Genomic DNA, 20339 nt, shown 5'->3' on the forward strand with positions numbered 1-20339 from the left:
TCCAATTAAGCATTATGCTAAATTAAGTTATACACATGTATTTGTTACTCCAAAGAGAGCATAAAATTGCTTTGGGAGTAATTTATTGATTTTTACAAAACTAAGAGAACAATTTTATAAGATAATTACTATTATGATTTATATCATAAATAATTATAATTATTATTTCGGTACACTACAATTTATCAACATTTTTGTATACAATAATACATTATATATCACCCACTACTTTTGTTAACCACTGTTGTCAATTTTATTTTCTTAAATTATAGAGACGCTTATATTTTAAGTAGTTGTATTGTGCTGTGTTATTGAATAATGTGCAGTTATTTTTAACATTTTGATAATTTATTTTCATTTTTTTAAGTTATAATCAAAAGTAAGACAATAATATGAATTGTGAATAGCAAATGAAATAGTTCTCAACCTTTATATATGGTTAAAAATTGGACACTTTATTTAATTTTTGTTATTTTAAAATATATTTAACGATAAAACAATAATATGAAACGTGTACATTAAGGATAATGGATTTGAATCTTATAGATGATTATACACAATTGTTAGTTATTATTATTATTATTATTATAAACATTTTTTTATTATATTAGAAGTAAAGCGAGAATATGGGTAAAATCGATATTTGACAACACATTATTTTTGTTTAACAGAATAAGTCGTTTTAAGGGAAGTCAACTTCCACGTGTAAAATATTTTTCCATTATTAAAATATGCAGAGAAAACAATTTAATGTCTAAAGCAACACAGATGTGAATGAACATACATGTATGTCATGCATTCATGCAAGAAAACTAATTCATAATAAAAGTATGCATGAATTTATTATTTTTTTGAAACATAATAAGGACTACACGCACTTCTAACATTGTAGATGAGTTTTCATTTAATGCTTATCTTCTCTTCCACTTGCACTGAGGCCACATTGTACAATTAAATTTAAAATGTCTTTTTATTACAATATACTTTTTACTATATATAGACATATAAATTATATTTTAATGGAAGAAAAAGTTTAATCACCGTACAGTCACAACATATCACGTCTTTTAAATATTGAAAAATGCTAATTTTTTTTCTTCTATTACTTAGGTCTTGTACATTTTTAGATTAATTCATAGTAAATAAATTCGTTATTTACTTGTTTTTATTGTGACATACTTTTTTTCTTATTGGCACTGAAATGACCCTGATCTACACCTATAGGGGGCTTTTAATTTCAAACAAATTGAATGAGTGATTTTTTCAGTAACAAGGTCACCCACAAGCCGAACCAAGCATTTATTGGGTTAGCATCTTCACATAAATAATGCCGAAACTTCTTGACTAATGACAGGTATCACAACAGTGACGTTATAATCTTCTACCTGTTAAACTCGACCTAATATTTCTCACTAAACACTGTTTCCAATAATCACTTACTTTCACATGCGATTTGGTTCCGTGATATTCTATTGCAGCGAATAACACACGCACACAGTAGCTGGCACACTGTGAAACGAAATCTGTTTGTTAATGTTTTCGGTGCATCACGGAAAAAATTATTGCCCTTCCCGTTTCAGAAAATTACCATTTGGAGAATTAAACAAAAGAATGTGGATAAATGGGAAAGCTAGTGGCAAAGCGGAACAAGTAAGCTTGCCTTCTTTTTCACCCAACATCCACTTTGTGCCTCAAGAATAAAAACAAGCCTAACTTTCCTTTCTTAAATCGGAGCCAAAAGTGGTTTTCGTAAAGAAAATGAATTATTTTTTTTTCAGAAATGATAAAAATTGTAAATTTTTTTAAAATGGGAAAGTGTATTAGTTATAATTAAGAAATAATAAATTAAAATGATTTTAGGCGTGTTTCGAGCGTTGAAGAAAATAACCAAGTGGCTCCCACTTTGGCTGGCCTCACCACGGCACCCCACTAACCACGTGGTGCTCGAGAAACACAGAATCGCGTACTCAAAAGGAGTCGCGTTTGACGATTCACAACTTTGAATTCTCACTAGATGAAAAATTGAAAACATGTAGAAAAGCGAAAACCAAAGAGAGAGAGAGAGAAAGAAGGAGTAAGAGGAGCTTCCACATTCAACCAATCCGCGGCGAGCATGTCATCTACCTTCTTCTCACTGAGAGGTCAGAGTTCCACAAACTCTCTCTCTTGCAATCGGGATCTCTACACTTTTTGACACGAATTTACCAACAAAACAAAACAGTGCTTGGTTACATCTGCGTCTGCACTCCACTTCCCTCTCCATGTTAGGGTTTTCTATCTCCCACGCTTCTCTCCATATGTTTCGGAATTATTGATTTTCTTCCTTCGATTAGATTCGATTCGATTTGTGGAAGCTATGGACCAGCCGCTTCAACCGCAGCCGGAGGCTGCGGCTGCGGCTGCGGCAAACACCGCTCGGGGTTTGGAGGACTCCCGGCCGGTGGGAGCCACTGTCGCGCCTGCTGCAGGCTGTGCTGATGTGGCCGAAAAAGATGTTAGTAGTAGCGTGCCGAATTCGGAGGTTACGGTCGTCGAAGGCGCCGTTTTGAAACGGAAGCGTGGTCGTCCGGCCAAGGGAGCTCCGAAAGTGGTGCCTGTCGTGAGACAAAAGAAGGACGAGGAGGATGTTTGCTTCATTTGCTTCGACGGTGGGAGCCTTGTTCTCTGTGATCGGAGGTGAGTTGTAACTGCCTTTGATTTAGCTGTTGTGGGATAGATTCTACGTCCACTTGCCTTTTTAGTTTGCAATTAAGGTAGCTTATGCGTTATGGTTATGATTTTCAATTATAATCACTTCTGTTGTGTCAGTTTCAGTATATTTTTATTATTAATTTGTCTATCTTTTCTTTTCTTCCCCTTTTAGGGGTTGTCCTAAAGCTTATCATCCGACGTGTATTAAGCGAGACGAAGCGTTTTTTCGATCAAAGGCCAAGTGGAACTGCGGTATGTTGTTTCGTTTATTAATTTCCTGCAATTGGATTACTCACCCAGTGTGTTCTTTGCAATATGTGGTTTGATTTCCTATGAACGCTACATTTATTATCTGGGTTTTGCTTGAAAGATTTTGAGTTGAGCTGCTGTTGTAGATTACACAGAATCAACTTAATAACCTCCAATGCTATTCATCTATTATCACCTTAAACTGTGCGCCGTATTTATGGCGTTTGACAATTAAGGCACACTTTAATACTCTGTTTTTCAGAAGACTATTGCCTCTATACGTTTTGGATTTTAGTATCTCAGTCTGCATTACAATTGGACTGTTTTCCGCCATTAACCATTTGTTTTTTGTGCCATTCAGGTTGGCATATATGTAGCGCCTGTCAAAAGGCTTCGCATTATATGTGCTATACTTGCACGTACTCTTTGTGCAAGGGGTGCACAAAAGACGCAGATTTTGTTTGTATCAGAGAGAATAAAGGTTTGTGCGGGATATGCATGAGGACTATAATGCTGATTGAGAACAGTGTCCAAGGAAATAAGGAAATGGTATGTTAAACTTTCTTATCTATGCTGGATAGCCGGTGCTCTAGTAATTTTATTAGTGCAGGATTACTTGTGTTAAGTTAATGTTTTATGATAGGTCTATGGTCGATGGTCTAATTTTTTTTATCTTTGTTCTCATTGTACTACTCTTGCAGTGTGAAGTGGATTTCGATGACAAAAGCAGCTGGGAGTATCTTTTCAAGGTTTATTGGATGTATTTGAAAGGGAAGCTATCTTTAACATTTGATGAGCTCCTACGGGCTAAAAACCCCTGGAAAGCTGTTGCTCCTATGAGTTATAAGGTTCAAAGTCCCCATGAACTTTATCATCTTAGAGATGACAAAGGCTCTGGTTCCGAGAACTCCTGTATAGACATAGAATCAAATAATTTGAAGAACAAAAGGCCCAAGAGACAGCCAAAACTTCTTGGCAAGGGTGATTGCCTGGACAGGATGGGTTCAGGTGGCGACAGAGTTATGCCTTTGCCTGAATGCACAAAATGGGCATCGAACGAGCTACTAGAGTTTGTTTCACATATGAAAAATGGTGATACATCTCTCCTGTCTCAATTTGATGTCCAGACTCTCTTGCTGGAGTATGTGAAGAAAAATAACCTTCGTGATCCTCAACAGATATCTGAAATTGTTTGTGATTCTAGACTACTAAATTTGTTTGGAAAATCACGAGTCAGCCAAATTGAAATGCTAAAGCTCCTTGAATCCCATTTTCTTTTAAAACACAATGGACCAGCAGAAAATACTTTTGGAGCAGGAATTATTAATACTGTTGCTGGTGAAGGGGAGGCCATTGACCCTCATAATAAACAGTTGATGTTAGTTAATGACAAGAGATCTAAAACACATAAAAATGCAGATGTTCTAGTTCCGCAAAATAACCCAAATGCATATGCTGCAATAGATGTTCACAATCTTAACTTGATCTACTTGCGGCGATGTCTGATGGAGAATTTAACTGAAGATATTGAAAAGATTCACGAGAAGGTTGTTGGTTCATTTGTGCGGATAAGAATCTCGAGCAATGATCAAAAACAAGATATGTATAGACTTGTCCAAGTTGTAGGTAAATAAACTTTTATAGCTTCCAATACTCGGTAAATTACCCTTTTGTAAATTGCAAATGACTTGAAATTGGTTTTGGAAAAACTATTTGTGCAGGTACAAGCAAGGTTGCTGAACCATACAAAATTGGGACAAGAACAACTGATATTAAGCTTGAAATTTTAAACTTAAACAGGAAGGAGGTCATATCCATTGCTGAAATTTCTAATCAGGAGTTCTCCGAGGTGAAAATAGATATTATTATAATCATATTACCTTCAACAAAATCTCTAGAATGTGTAGAAGAGTTAAGTTTATTCTATGCAAGTTTTCTGATGGTTAATATATTTATTTTACATTCAGGATGAATGCAAGCGGTTGCGTCAGAGTATAAAATATGGGCTCTCAAAGAGATTGACTGTGGTCGGTGTGCATATTATTTCAATTTCATAAAGTATGTTGTATTTTGCATGTTTAAGACGATTCTTTGTTGGCTGTAGGGAGAGATTCTAAACAAAGCATTAACACTTCAAGCAATTAGAGTTAATGATGTAAGTTCTTTTCTTATTTTATTTTTCTGCTACCTATCAAAATGGAGATATGATGTATGATTAATGTTCATTTTTATCATAAGAAAAATTCAAAGCATAAAAAAAAGGCTACAGATATGTATTAGGTACCATACTGTATGTCACTTAGGTACGTCTACTAATCTTAATCTTTTTGAATGGAATGATTATGTGCCACTTAATAATTTCCTAGTGTATGTGAATTTAGTGAAATGTTTGGGTTGAAATAAAATAAAAAATGCTTTTTCTTTAGAGGCACAAAATTCCTCTCTCTTTTATTGTCAGAGTAATATATATGATAATTGTCATTCTTTAATATCGTACCTTTAAATATGACCAGCCATATTGTTGGCCTTGATTTTAAACATTATGCTCTTTTATTGGTATAGTTGCTGGAAGCTGAGATTTTGCGGCTTAATCATCTTCGTGATAGAGCAAGTGAAAAGGGGCATAGAAAAGAATATCCTTTATGATTTTCTACATTACTCTTTGGTGTCCATTCCTCCCAGTACACTATAGATAGTATGATTCTGCAACTATTTTTTATCCATTGGTACAATATATGCTTATTTCATAGTAGTTTATGCTAGAATCGTTGGAGGTCTATGGAGGCATACATGTTATAAAGTAGTTTACTTGTAAATTTTATGTTTTATTTTGTCTTGTGCATCTACATATTATTGCTGGAGTTGCATTTTTATTTTACTTTACTGTATTGTCAAATTTATGTGTGCTTATCTTATAAATGGAGTCATGGGACATGCTGCACTGTATTGTCAAATTTATGTGTGCTTATCTTGTGTATCTACATTCATTTTTTTTTGTAAACTAGATTGAAAATTTAACAAAGATGGGTTAAGCAATGAGTTGATAGGTTCTCAGTAGTTGTTATTGGCCTGTGTGTGTATGTGTGTTTGTGTGTTTTTTCACGGTTGCATGCTAATGTGCCAAAGGCATAATCAACGTTCCTTGACCAAACTGCACGCTTAAAGAATATGAGGAGAAGTTGCAGCTACTGAACTCCCCAGAGGAGCAGCAACGCAGGCTGCAAGAAATTCCAGATATACACTCTGACCCCAATTTAGATTCAATGTTTGAGTCTGATGAAGATGATGGAGAGTCGGATGAAAGGAAGCAAGGTAGCATTCATTTGCTCCACAGACATTGTTTTCATGTTTCTTTTGGAAGTTGTCCAAACAATGTTTGTCTCATGGTAACGGTAATTATGTATATGCAGATAGCAATATATTTTCAAAATATCTTGGGTTTGATAGAAGAGAGAGGGGCTCTTTTTTTCCAAGAATTTCGAACAATGTCTTCAATGATGCGGGAGGCAAAACACAAGACTTGCCTGTTACCCGAGAACATGTTGGGAATACATGCACAGTAAAGAACTGTGACACAGCTATCGAGGATAGCACTACTACAGTTGTGAAATCAGAAGTGTCTAGTGTTGCAGTGGACATTTCACCATCACTTATTCCAGTGGAGATACAGCAGCCACTTAATGAATTTTTGAATGATAGATCGTGGAATTATCAAGATCCAACTGGGAAGATTCAAGGGCCTTTTTCTATGTTGCAGCTGTACAAATGGAATGTAAGTGGAGGTTTCCCTCCAGATCTCAAAATATGGAGGATAGGTGAGAAACAGGATAACTCTATACTGTTAACGGATGCACTAAGTGGGAAGTGTTCCAAAAATGTGTCATTGCCATTCAACAACCCATTGCTCTCTCTAGGGGTCAGTGTTACATTGGATAATAAAGATAATAGTCAGGATGCTGGGAAGAATGTAGTGAAGAATGGAATTTCTGCAGATGGGCAAATTATTGAACAGAGCAAGGAACAAAAAGTGTATGATACCTCTACCCAGTCTGATGGTAAAGCTGAGCCTGTTAGGAGCAATGGATGGCTTGGGCCGCTGCATTTATACCCTTCACCATTGACAACTGCCATTACTGAAAAAATGAATGAAGCTTCTTCTGATAAATTAAGGAAAGGTTATGGGATTGTGCGAAACTCCCAAGATAATGGAAATAATGGCTCAAACAGGACAGTGGATGGACAGAGTAATAGTGGGCAAAGTTATCAGAAGCCATCAGATAGTGAAGAGAATTCAGGGCAATCTTCTGCACAGACCTGGAGACACCCTAATGTTAATAGCTCTTCGGATTGCCTGGTTACCACGTCAGCTCATGTTTCGGGTACAAAAACATCACCACATAAGCTGGGATTTGATTTGCACAATTCTCCTTCCCCTCCAGCATGTAATACATCATCTGGACAGACCTGGAGACCCCCTCATGTTAATAGCCCTTCAGATTGCATGGTTACCACGTCAGCTCATGCCTCTGGTACAAAAACATCACCACATAAGCTGGGATTTGATTTGCATAATCCTCCCTCCCCTCCAGCATGTAATACATCATCTGGACAGACCTGGAGTCACCCTAATGTAAATAGTTCTTCTGATTGCTTGGTTAACACACCAGCTCATGTTTCTGGTACAAAAACATCACCACATAAGCTGGGCTTTGATTTGCATAATCCTCCTTCCCCTCCAGCTTGTAATACATCTTCTGGACAGACTTGGAGACACTTTGATATAAATATTTCTTCCAATTGCTTAGTTACCTCATCAAATCATGTTTCTGGTGTAAAAACATCACCACCGCATAAGCTGGGATTTGATTTGCATAATCCTCCTTCCCCTCCAACGTGTAATACATCTACATGGCAGGCAATCATTGGCGAGCCCAATGATTTTGATGAATCAGTTTCAGATCTGTTGGCAGAAGTGGAAGCAATGGAGTCACTTGGTGGCTTGGAATCTCCCACTTCAATCATGAAATGTGGCGATGATTTGACTGAAGGTTCTAAAAATGACTGTCTCAGCTTTGTTGCAGACCTTGGCCCAATGCTTGATGCAGGTAAAGGTGATGCACTGAGCTCCACTGGAGATTTAAACTTACCATCTCAACCGACAGCCGCAGAGGAACCATTACGGCAAGCAGATGTACATCACCATCATCAAAGAATTTCTGCTGAGCATTCTTCTAGAAGTTCTAAAGTTGAGGTGGGTACAAAAACCGCAAGTGTCTCGGGTAATCAATGGGATTCAGGCTCAGAAAATTCACCCGTTGTTCCATCTCCTGCAACCTTGGGCCTGGGTATAGACACCACTTGGAGACTTGGGCTAGATAGTACACCCTTGGGGTGGAGTGGAATAGATCAAGGAAATACAAATGTGGGTTGGGGAGTGGGACAAACAGCAGTGCAGGAAACCAGGAGCTCAAATTCATACACTTCTGTAACTCCAGGTTTTGGGGATAACCAAACAAGATATGGCAGTGATCGTTTTTCTGTGCCCAGAGATCGGGGTTCTCAAGGTCATGCTAGGGAATCAGGTTTTGGTAGAAGCAGAATTGCATTTAACAGGCAACCGTCGTATGGTGTTGGGAATGGAGGCTCATATAGGCCTCTGCCCAAAGGGCAGCGTGTTTGTAAATTTTATGAAAGTGGGTACTGTAAGAAGGGAGCATCCTGTGATTACTGGCACCCATGATTTTAGATTCCATTAGCACTGGTGACAGTTGTTTTTTGTAATCCTTAACATATCTGAAGTTGCCTCATTCCAATTGTTGTAATTTAACCTGACAGTATTAGTCAAGTGGCATAATTTTTTTATATGGAACTACTCTTGCTTGATCTATCTCTTTTTTTTTTTTTTTTTTTTTTTGTGACTGCTAATTACAAGTTTGTTTGCTTATGTTTTTCTTGTTCATTCAGTTTCTTACTTTATATATAATAATAAAGACAAAGGATCAAGTTTTCCAAGAGTAATTTTTTTTTCGTCTCTTTCGTTTTTTTGTAAATCTAATGGTTCTAATTTTAACTTACCTTAAAAAACTGCATCACGAAAAAAATTAAGGATGAATGCATCCTTTTGTGTGTGTGTGTAGAGAGAGAGGGTTTGATACCGAATTATCATATGATTATATTCTTGAATATTAGCTCTCAATTTTTGTTAACGTGTTTGAATTGTGAAATCTTAGTGGCACTAAGCACTCAATTCTGAGTGTAATTGCTCGCCAATTAAGCCTCTGCGGGAAACACCAATTGATGCAGCAATTGATGTTTTGGCTCCAATTTTGGGTTCCCTGATCCCTGTAATTTGAGGAAGTGGATTTGCCACAATTGGTAGTGCTGCAGCAGGAATTTTGTGCATCATATGGTGTTTATTTATGTATATGTGATAAGATTTGCTTGAAGTTAAATAACTTTTGTGAAATTACCTTGTTAAAAGACATTGTTTAATCCGTGATATTGTGTATGAATAGTTAGTTATAATTTGTTAGTATTTGGTAACTGATAATTTGATTTTCTGAAATTGCAAAAATATTTCAATTTGGAAGAGTTCTCTTATAGTTTGGATGAGTGCAAATTTCTTTTATAGATTGATTGTCTTGGCTAAATTTATTAATTAGCAAGGTGCATCCTTACAGGAATTGCTTGAAAAAGATGAGTCGATAACTACCGGCCAAACTGCAAAAAGGAACTCTTTAATTCACCTTTAAGAAGAATCTGGATGAGTAATCCATGCCTTTTAATACTTCTTATATTCCATGTCTTCAAGAGTGTACAATTAATAACTTCTCTTTTGTAGGTGATGATTTATTTTTTGTATTTATTCTTCCGGATCTTACCAACTTTTGGAGCTCAACTAAGGCTTTGAATTTAAAGCTATCGGAAAAAAGAAGAAGGGTAACCAATGGCTAATCTTTACTCATATCATATTCCCACCTTCCGACAATATTTTTTACTCAATTCAGGTCCTATTCATATCTGCATAATAATGACAGTTAACTCTAAATCTAAGTAGATAAAACTCTTACTTTTGACCTAAAAAAAAGTCTCAAAATTGTATTTTAGTATTGATTGCCTATGTTTCCAAGAAAAAGATGTTTCAAAATGTTTTTTAGTTTTACCTTCATTAGTAGAATGAGAGTCTATTTGCTAGGAATCAATTATCAGTTGTTAGTTGTTTTGTTTAAACTAGCAGTTTAGGTTTTCAACTTGGTGCTATTATTTAAGTTAAAGTCTCGATTGTGATCAACATTTGCGTCGGCATGCAAAATTCGTGGTTTGATTTGCTTTTTTTTTTTTTATTTGGATAACGATTTTAACATTGTTTTACAATAACGATTTTCACGTTGTTGATTTGAACAATTATCGAGACTAGTAAATAAAACTCTCATAACACATAAAAATAATCAAGTATTATACTTGACTCGAAATGCTTGAAAGAGAAATTTTGAAGAAAAGTAAAGTAAAGCTGCGTAAATATGTAAATTAATAAATAAATACAATTGAAAATAAAGTGCAATAAATTTAAATAGAAAAAAATTAAAAAGTGCAGGATTTTTATTTTTTTTTGTAAACGCAATTTTGTTGAAACGGGAAATATAATACAAGAAGGTATGCCCTACATACCAAGAAAATAGTCTAGGAATTATGCAGCAAGCATCGTGGTTTCAAAATAAAAGCATTAAAATGCATAAAAATAAAATGAAAAGTTTATGCTAATTAACTTAAAAGTAAAAAAAATTAAAAAATGGAAACAAGAAAGAGTAGAAGAAGAATAATGCAAATGAACATCAAGACTTGAAAAAGAAATAATATAAAGGTAAAGAATAATAAGTAATGGCAAGAATGAAAAATAGTTGCTTTAACTTACAGAATCAGTTGTCATCACATTTGGCACCGTAAACATAAGAAGGTATATTCCAGTGTTTTTTAATTAAAGAAATGGTCACATGTTATCTTTTCGGTGATAATCTTTGTTTAGGATTTACTATATAACAACTATGTTTTTCATTTGCACTTATCCATGTGAGTTCGATAACTATCACTACCTGGAATCACGTGCAATTTTCAACGTGTTTTTCAGTCAAATTCTTCACCACTTTTCGTACCTTAACACATAGTGATTTTTATTCACTTGTCCTGAACCAACAACATTTCTCGAAATTCTGACATCTCAACCCCTCTTAACAATTTCTTTCACAAATTTAAATCACAAATTTTCGGAAGTCTCACGTACACACTAGAAGACAATTTCATAATAATATATAATTTCATAATAATATATAAGTAAGTATAATCTCAACTTATAAGTATTTATATGAAACTTTTGTCAGGAAGATTTTCGATACAAAGATTATATTGTACTCGTTTGAGTCGATTTTAACCATCGGTTCTGATACAGCTTGTTAGGTTTAGAGAGAGGGTTTCACTGAGGAGATACAACACTAATGAGACTTGAGTCAAACCACATAAGACATTGACACCACTCTCAACCCAAAATCTTAAGACAAGTTTTTGGGTCTTTATCCTTATACAGTACTCTACTTTCTCCTCATTTTTAGTCAATATAGGACTTAGAGTCACACTTGAATTCCTAACAAACATTAACTTACAAATTGATTTTATGGGATTGAATTAAACTTATGTTTTCCATACCGATAAGTTGGCCGAATGTGTCCTCGTAATCGACCCCTTATACACTTAAGAAAAATCAAAATGTGACTATGAATAATATCATATAGAAGAATCCCTTGTAAAGTGTAAAACATTGTTTTTACATGTTTTGAAGTTATAAGGAAGTGGTTGAATTTGTATAACATTGGATGACATATAATGCAGGGAAAATCACAGAATTTGGAAAGAGATAAAAAAAATGTGTTCTGATATGAGAGTTGAATTTTAGAAAAAGAAGGAAGCAAAAGGGAAAAGTGGAGAGAGAAAAGAAGGACTTTGTGACTTTGTTCACAGTAAGAATTGAAATGACTTGGGACCATTCTAAATACTAAGTAAATGTTTACCTAACTCTTGATTCCAACGGATAACAAATTGCACTTAATGTTTGAATTGAAAAAGGGTATCATCAAGGTCTTTGCCATTGAACATCAACTATTTGTCTTTTCAATAACAGAAATTATCACAATTAGGATAATGCCTAATTGCTTTATACTCAGAGCTAGAATTTAAAGTCGAGGAGATTAATGAACGGATTGAGATTTTAAAACAATTTTTTTTTTCATGTCATTACTTAAAGGCCATCCATAATGAGAGGAATTAAAAATATAAATGGAGAAAGTTTAGAAGGTAAAATTACTCAAATATTTATTTAAAAATAAAATGAAAATTTCTAAAAGTTGAAAAATTAAAAACATGTCTTGCTCTAAAAAGGTTAAACTAGAATTAGACAAAACAAATTGTTAAACTATTTAATTTAAACGAGTGAAAATACATGTTTTTAATTTTTTTAATATTAAAAATAAATATAAATAACTTTTTCGATAATTTTTTATTGAAAATATTTATTATAATTTAAAAATGATTAATTTAAAACAAAAATTAAAATAAAAAAATAGTTAAATCAAATAAAACTATTATTAAAATAAAAATAGTAAAATAATTGTTTAATTTAAAAAGACAGTTATTTATTAAAAGGTAAAATTGAGAATAAAAATGTAAATAATGAGGAATCCCATTTATAAATATAGGATAGATAATTAAAATTTATTTTTTAATTAGTTGTTACATTATAATATTATTATATATTTATTTTAAAAAATACAATACAATATTTTAATTTCTTTAATTAATAATTTTATTATTTTAATATATAAAAACAAATTCTTAAGTAAGAACAGTTTATATATTTAAACTGTTAAACTGCCTTTTTCTTCATTTTAAATATCAAGAACTTAAAAAAGTAGCAAACAAAAAAGTAATGAGTAAAACTAGTCAAATTTTTGTGTAAAAAAATGAAAATGAAAATCTCTAAAAAAAATTGGTAGTAGAAAACATGTTTTTTCATCTATGAATTAAGTCATATGTTTTTTTCATTCCCCTAATATTCAATCCTCTTTTTTTTTTTTCACTCCTTTACATATTAAAATTTGTTTTAATATATTCATTTAGCATTATTTAACAAATAATTCAATTTACTTAGTATTAAGTTATTAAGTTATATTAAGATAAAATTGTACTTTATGACGTAACTTATATTTTAAACAATTCATTAAAGTATATATACAAAGTTAAATTACATATATAAATCATACATCTTTTCTAACATAAGAAAACAACATTATCTATATGTTATGTATGTAAACTACATAATTAAATTAAATTGTTCTTTTGCAAGTTTTGTTGTGATCGTATTTCCAAGATTTATTTTATGGCATGTTTTTCTTTTCACTAAAACAAGAATTTTTGTAATCATCATATTCTCCACATTCATTTTATTACACGTTTTTCATTTCACTAAAAACTTATTAAGTATCCAAGTCTTTGGTTGTTTCTACTAAAATATTGTTGACGAAGATAGAAAAAAAAAAGTGAATTTCACGTTTGTATGAAAAGATTTGAGAGAAATTACGAACGCGGATTTAAGAATGTTTGTATCAATAGTAAATTGTAAAATAATAAACTTATACATATCTTCTAAATCTACAAAGAAAGAATAATATTGCACAATAGCGAGAAAATTACTTTATATCATTATTTATGATTTTGCTTTTCTATTACCTTCAACATTTACTTTTCACAATGGTTATGTATAATAACAACTGTAAAAAGTGAGAATTGCACCATAGGTTTGTTTATTAATATCTTTACTTTTTTTTAAAATATTTATTTCTTTCAATCACTATTTTTAACTATAAATAAATAAATTTAATTCACAAATCAATTATAAATATTATTTATAATAGACTATATTAAATATTAATAATTTTTAATTTAGAAAATGATAAATACCTTAATTAAAATAATAACTAATTATTTTGGTCTCTAATTATTATCTAATGCTTTTTTAGTATCACCTTTGTGTTAAAAATTCAAGTGTTAGTCTAAGTATCACATTAAGTAAAAATGAAAAAATTTAACAGTATATAATTTTCAAAATTTATAAACCTATTGTCTTAAGATTTTAGGTTGAGAGTAGTGTTAATATCTTATGTGTGGGTTAGACTCATGTTCATTGAAATTTTATCTCCTAATAATACTTTCTCCAAAAATCCAACACTTTGTGATCATTAAATTAAACAAGTGAAGTGATACCCATATCACTTCTATACAAGTAACATGTGTGCGATTTAAGTTTCTAATGACAAAGAGACAAATTTTACCATTTAGAGTATGAAAACTTAGAACAAAATATCCACATCAAGATCATTTAATAAATACCTCTCTCACTGTTGTGATTTTGATATTTAGTAGTCAATTTCGCAGTATATGAAACCAACCCTAAATTTTATCTTTAATGTCTGTTTACGTAAACACGTTTGGATGGTTTTGGTGTGACTGTATGAGCTTAACAAAAAAAATTATTTAAAAATTCATATATTCCAATTTTGAGTTTTTACTTTTGGATTTAATTAATTCCATTTAATAATAATAATAATTCGATTTGAGCGCATGGAAGAGTAATTTTATAATAAATTTGGAAAAAAGTAACTAAAAATTGGGTTGCATTTGCATATAATTATTTATAATAATAATAAAAAATGGAAGTAGACCGTACACGTGAATCACATCTTGTATCTACCAGAAAAGCTTGGGAAGATGAGGCTATGAAGAAACTACGAGTCAAACCAAACATTTATGATGGACGACATTATGTCTTTTAGGTAAACTATGGCCAACATCATAAATAATGCTGCAACTTACTTACTGCCAACACACATCACATAAGCGACGTGCTTTTTTATCTAACGTTTCATCATAATCACTTTTTCAGTTTGCAAGGACTTTTTTTTTCCTTTTTTTTTAATTTTAATATTCTGTTGTATTCTGAATTATAGTTGGTGCACATAATTCATCGCACGTTTCATTCGTTATTTCCTAAACTTTACTATCATTTTACATTCACTACAATAGGACCTTTAATGACATATAAACATATCAATATATATAGATCTAATATAATATTATTGCAAATTTTAAATAAGATTTAATAATACATATTATATTTTTTTAACTATGAGAATAAATTTATAAATTAATATTTGTTTACAATTGTTGGATGTTAATAAAATGTTGATAATGTCACTATAACATTTATTTAAAACACCTGATTGTGTACTTGATTTATCATTATATATAGCTTACACTGTGTATCATTATAAGATATGAATACATATTTATTATTATTATTATTGCATCTGTGTAAATCTTAAATGCAACTTTTAAAAAATTCACTTCATATATTACAAGAATTCTAATTCATGGTAACTCACGGGAAAATAGTCACATGGTTTAAATTGGAAAAAATAAAGTTTATTGCATGGGTATTTATAATGTCTTTTATGTTAGAAATACTAAAAATAAATGTCTAATTATTGTTATGGTTAAACATTTATGAATAAAATCCACATGTTTTAAATTGAAAAAAAAAATCAAGTTTATTGCATGAGTATTTAATGTCTTATGTCGGAAATACTAAAAGTAAATGTCAAATTATTATTATGGTTAAACATTTACGAATAGTATCCTTTAAAATTCACATCATTTGATCCGTACAAAATCACAATAAAAAGTTTATCTTGGAGCAACTAAACAAATAATCACGACTTAAAACTAACTATATCTTTATAACATATCACGTTAGTGTTATATATATATATATATATATATATATATATATATATATATATATATAAATGATTACATGCATTTGTTACAATTTTTACTTCTTAAATCTACATCTATATCATTAATCTTCTGATCTCCTGAAAATCATGTATGAAGAAAAGATAAAATATATCCAAGTATTTTTATTTTGTTTTGCTAATTTCTAAATTATATGTTATCCTATAAAACTTTGAGATGAAAAATTTGAATATTTAGTTCGTTGAAGTTTGTGAAGACAACACACACTCTCTTTTATTTTATGTTTTCCAGGCCCTTCATTTTGAACAGATACCATTCTTCGTATTTCTACAATGATGTGTGGTTTGAGAACTCTTAACGCGTATCATGTGCTTTTTTAATTCATCATAGATGAACCCATTTAAGGTAAAATAATCAAATCATTTAATATACAAACTTAATCAAAAAAATTGTTTTGTCTCGAAAAATAGCAACAGAATTTGTAAACCATATGAGCAAGATGTGGGGTTAAGGCTAAAAGTTGTGGTTTTATTATATTTAGCAGACACAATAAATAATCCATAGCGGAAGAAACAATTCATAACTTTACGATTTTTTTATTGAAGAGCATCAATACCTATTCTATATAAATACATTACTTGGACTTAACATCACACAACAGAATATATATATATATATATATATATATATATATATATATATATATATATATATTATGAAATTGTTTTATCTCTAGTTGATGTGAGACTTTCAACACTCTCTCTCTCACGTCGAGGTATATACATATCGTGCATAGGACTAGAAGCGGCTTGATAGCGGGTGGAACAAAAATCTTGCTAGGATAACATTTCTCTTAAACAATGACTCTGATACTATGTTAGAAGTGGACTTTAAGTCTAACTCAATTCCACAAAACCAATTTATTAGACTATAAAATTGTTATCTCTAGTCGATGTGAGACTTCTAACACCTACGAAAAATCCTAGTGAATTATAAAGGACTTGTGAAAACCTTTAATTTAACATGCTCTAACATTAGTAGTAAAATAATGATCAAATAAAAAAATAACTCTTATTATATATATATATATATATATATATATATATATATATATATATAATTTTATACCTATACTGAATATGCGTAGGTGAAAATATTTTTTAGTATATATAAGTAAAAATGTGAAAATGTGCGTAGATGGAGACAAAATAAAATAACGGAAAGAGAATAAAAAGTTTGTATGAAAACAAACCAGGAAGTCAACCTTTTTGACCATGCAATCCTGGTGCGCCATAAAAGGATACTCAACCAAACCATAATGTAGTTTTGTTAAAAGAGATAAAATCATTTTAAAAATGAATAACACAATGTGTTATTATGTTAATTTTTAGTTAATAATTTTATTTCCGTAATTCAATAAGTTATTTACTTTTAATAGCAAACTTTAATAATAAAACAATTATTTTTGTCTAATTAGTTTTTATGTTTCCTTTTTAATAACACAATGATACAATGATGTCATTATATTTGAAAATAAGTAAACGTTGTTTGAAGAGAAAATTAGACATTTTTTTGGTCAATGCATATATTATGTATAAAATAAACTGTTAATTTTTATTTACTAGTTATTGGCTTAATGAGTTTTTTTCTAATTAGAAATAACAGTTTCTTATATTTAAAATTAAATGAATTAATAAGACTAAAAATAAATTATTAAATGAATTAACGACTTTAAGGGGTAAATTATTAATAAGACATTTAATGGAGCAATAGTATCATGACAACTTTAAGGGGTAAATTTTAAATGTTAGAGCGACTTTCAAAATACTTTATTTATTAGTATTTTTGTCAAAAAGAGAAAAGAGAAGAGTATTGCCAATTAGTATTCTAAGATTATTAGTTAGGAATAATTGATATGCATTAAATCATGTAAAAATTTATTGTTAATTAATTATAATATTAAACAAAATCTGATATGATAACTATTAATTCAGTTTTAATTTATTTAAATGATAAAAATATTCATAAATATTACAGTTGTATTTAATATTTTATTTAATGTTTAAAAATAAAAGTTAAAAATAATTAAATGATAAAATAATTATATTTTAATATTGTTAAAAATTAAAATATAATGAAACATAAAAAAGTTTAAATTAATAGAAAAATCAACAAATAATGGTGTTAAACGTCTACAAAGTTTAAAAAAAAAAGACAATTAAAGAATTAATTTGAGACTTCATTGAATTTCCTTCTCTGACTTCTTAATAACTTTTTGTAACATTTATGTTAGCTTAACCAAATATCAAGAAATTGACAATATTTTAATATCTGAAATTATTAATTATAAATACATAAAACTAGTAATATCTAAACTTTCAGCAATGACCTTTGAAATTTTAAAGTGCTTATTTTTAATCTAATTATGTTAAATTTTGTTGACGTGTCAAACAAGTTTCATGTTAACATTTGAGTTGTTTACACTGTTTGAAACATTATCAATAAAATTATAGTTAAAAGGATTATATACAACTATCTTTAAAGTTTAAAGATCAAAATGTATCGCCGAGACTAATGCCAAAATATTTAAATTAAGAGATGAAAATATACTTATGGGACCAAAATACTAATTTAACTTGTTTTTAACAACAAATATATAAATCAAGAGATGAGAATATACATAAAATAACTTTAACATAAACTCATATGGCATAAATGAACTTTATATATACCTTATTATTTTAATACATAAAAACATTTTTTTAGGAACAAACCCAAGTTATTAAATTTGAAAGTAGACAATAAAATAGGGGTTAAGTATGTTTTTAGTCCCTGAATTTTGACTCAAAATTGGAATTCGTCCCCGGTCAAAACTTTGATAAATTTTGATCCCTAAACTTTAAAAATGAATGAATATAGTCCTTTTAACCCAATTTTGTTAACTTTCTTTTATGTTTTGAACGCATTTCTCAGTAAATATTAAGTCGAGAATGTGTCAAACGGCGTAAACAACTCTAGTATTTACTGAGAAATGCATTCAAAACTTAAAAAAGAGTTAACAAAATTGGATTAAAAGGACTATATTCATTCATTTTTAAAGTTTAAGGAACAAAATTTATCAAAGTTTCGACCAGAGATGAATTCCAATTTTAGACTAAAGTTCAAGGACTAAAAACATACTTAACCCATAAAATATATATATAATGATTGACGTTAACCAACAACTCAATTTTACACAAAAGTTAAAGAACATTCACTTTTTTATTTGAATTTCAACTACGACTAACTTATTTTATTAAGCACACACCATTTGTTTTTCATCAATCAAATCTATTTCCACCCTTTGCTTATCATTCCATTTTTTTAATAATTATATATGTATATAGTATAATTTTGAATGTTATTGTTTTTGTATGAAGGGTTGGTTAGTCACTTATATAAGGCGGTTGTGTAGTGTCTTACGTCTTTAACTGTTGTATTTTTTTTGTATTTTTTTTCACCCATTCCAATTCAAATTCAAACAATATCTGATAACTTATTTAACTCTCTCTCTCTCTCTCTCTCTCTCTATATATATATATATATATATATATATATATATATATATATATATATATATATATATAACTCTATAAAATCACACGACAATGAATTTTTTGAAAGTCATAAGTTTCAAATAAACTATATTCTATAAAGAAAAAATAATGCATCAATTAACACATTTATTTATACAAGAGAATTACCAGGTTTTTCTTTTTCTATCTTTGCCTCTATATATATAGATGGATAGATTGTAGATTAGGGTGAACCAGTTATATATCAGGGGTTAATCATGAATCACTTTTGTATATCGTAACACTCATCTTATCTACATAATAGAATGGTGTGTTGCATTTCAATTTCTCATTCTTATATTAAAATCGGTTTGATCCCTGAACTAGACCGAGAATGATTGTCATTCTCATTTCTCCTTCGATCTAGTCATCGTCGAAATTCTCGAATGGCATCGAGACTCAAAGGAGTTACCAAAATGAATCGGTCTAGTGAGATAATTAATTAAAGAGGAAGGGAAAAAAATTTCAGTATAAATGATACATTGAATTATAGATGAAAATAATAAATATTGTGATGTGGTAAATAAAATTGATCAATTATAAATCCTACATTAGCCATTGTCCATTAAATAACATTAACAAATTTAATTACTAGTTATTGTCTAAAATAATTCTACTTTAAATAGAATGAGTCAATAAGATGAAAAATAGATTATGACAATTTTTTTCAAACACATTTATTTTAAAATAATTATTATTATATTAACTTTTTAATACAAATATTAAAAAAAAAAACAAAACAACAACAACGACCCGTGCTCACGGGTCCAAAACTAGTAAAATTTAAAAAAATTAAATTCCTGTTCAAAGTTAAGAGTTCAAAAATAAATTGCACACTGAAAAAGTAAGGCATCAATTAACACATTCATTTATCTAGTTATTGTCTCAATTAATTTATACTTAAAATAAAAAAGAATTAATATGATT

General features: G+C 30.2%; 1 protein-coding gene across 1 annotated transcript; it reads left to right on the top strand.

Annotated features, from left to right (window-relative positions):
• Nucleotides 1-2000: 2000 nt before the first annotated feature.
• On the top strand, nucleotides 2001-8825 carry LOC114173625 (zinc finger CCCH domain-containing protein 44). The gene is made up of 10 exons (XM_028058113.1): nucleotides 2001-2676; nucleotides 2864-2943; nucleotides 3302-3489; nucleotides 3642-4566; nucleotides 4662-4789; nucleotides 4908-4967; nucleotides 5045-5095; nucleotides 5503-5573; nucleotides 6098-6252; nucleotides 6351-8825. Exons 1-10 carry the CDS (start codon nucleotides 2357-2359, stop codon nucleotides 8678-8680), a joined length of 4308 nt encoding a protein of 1435 aa, XP_027913914.1. The 5' UTR covers nucleotides 2001-2356; the 3' UTR covers nucleotides 8681-8825.
• Nucleotides 8826-20339: the final 11514 nt, after the last annotated feature.

Source organism: Vigna unguiculata, chromosome 2, assembly GCF_004118075.2.
Source record: "Vigna unguiculata cultivar IT97K-499-35 chromosome 2, ASM411807v1, whole genome shotgun sequence".
Lineage (NCBI taxonomy): Eukaryota > Viridiplantae > Streptophyta > Magnoliopsida > Fabales > Fabaceae > Vigna > Vigna unguiculata.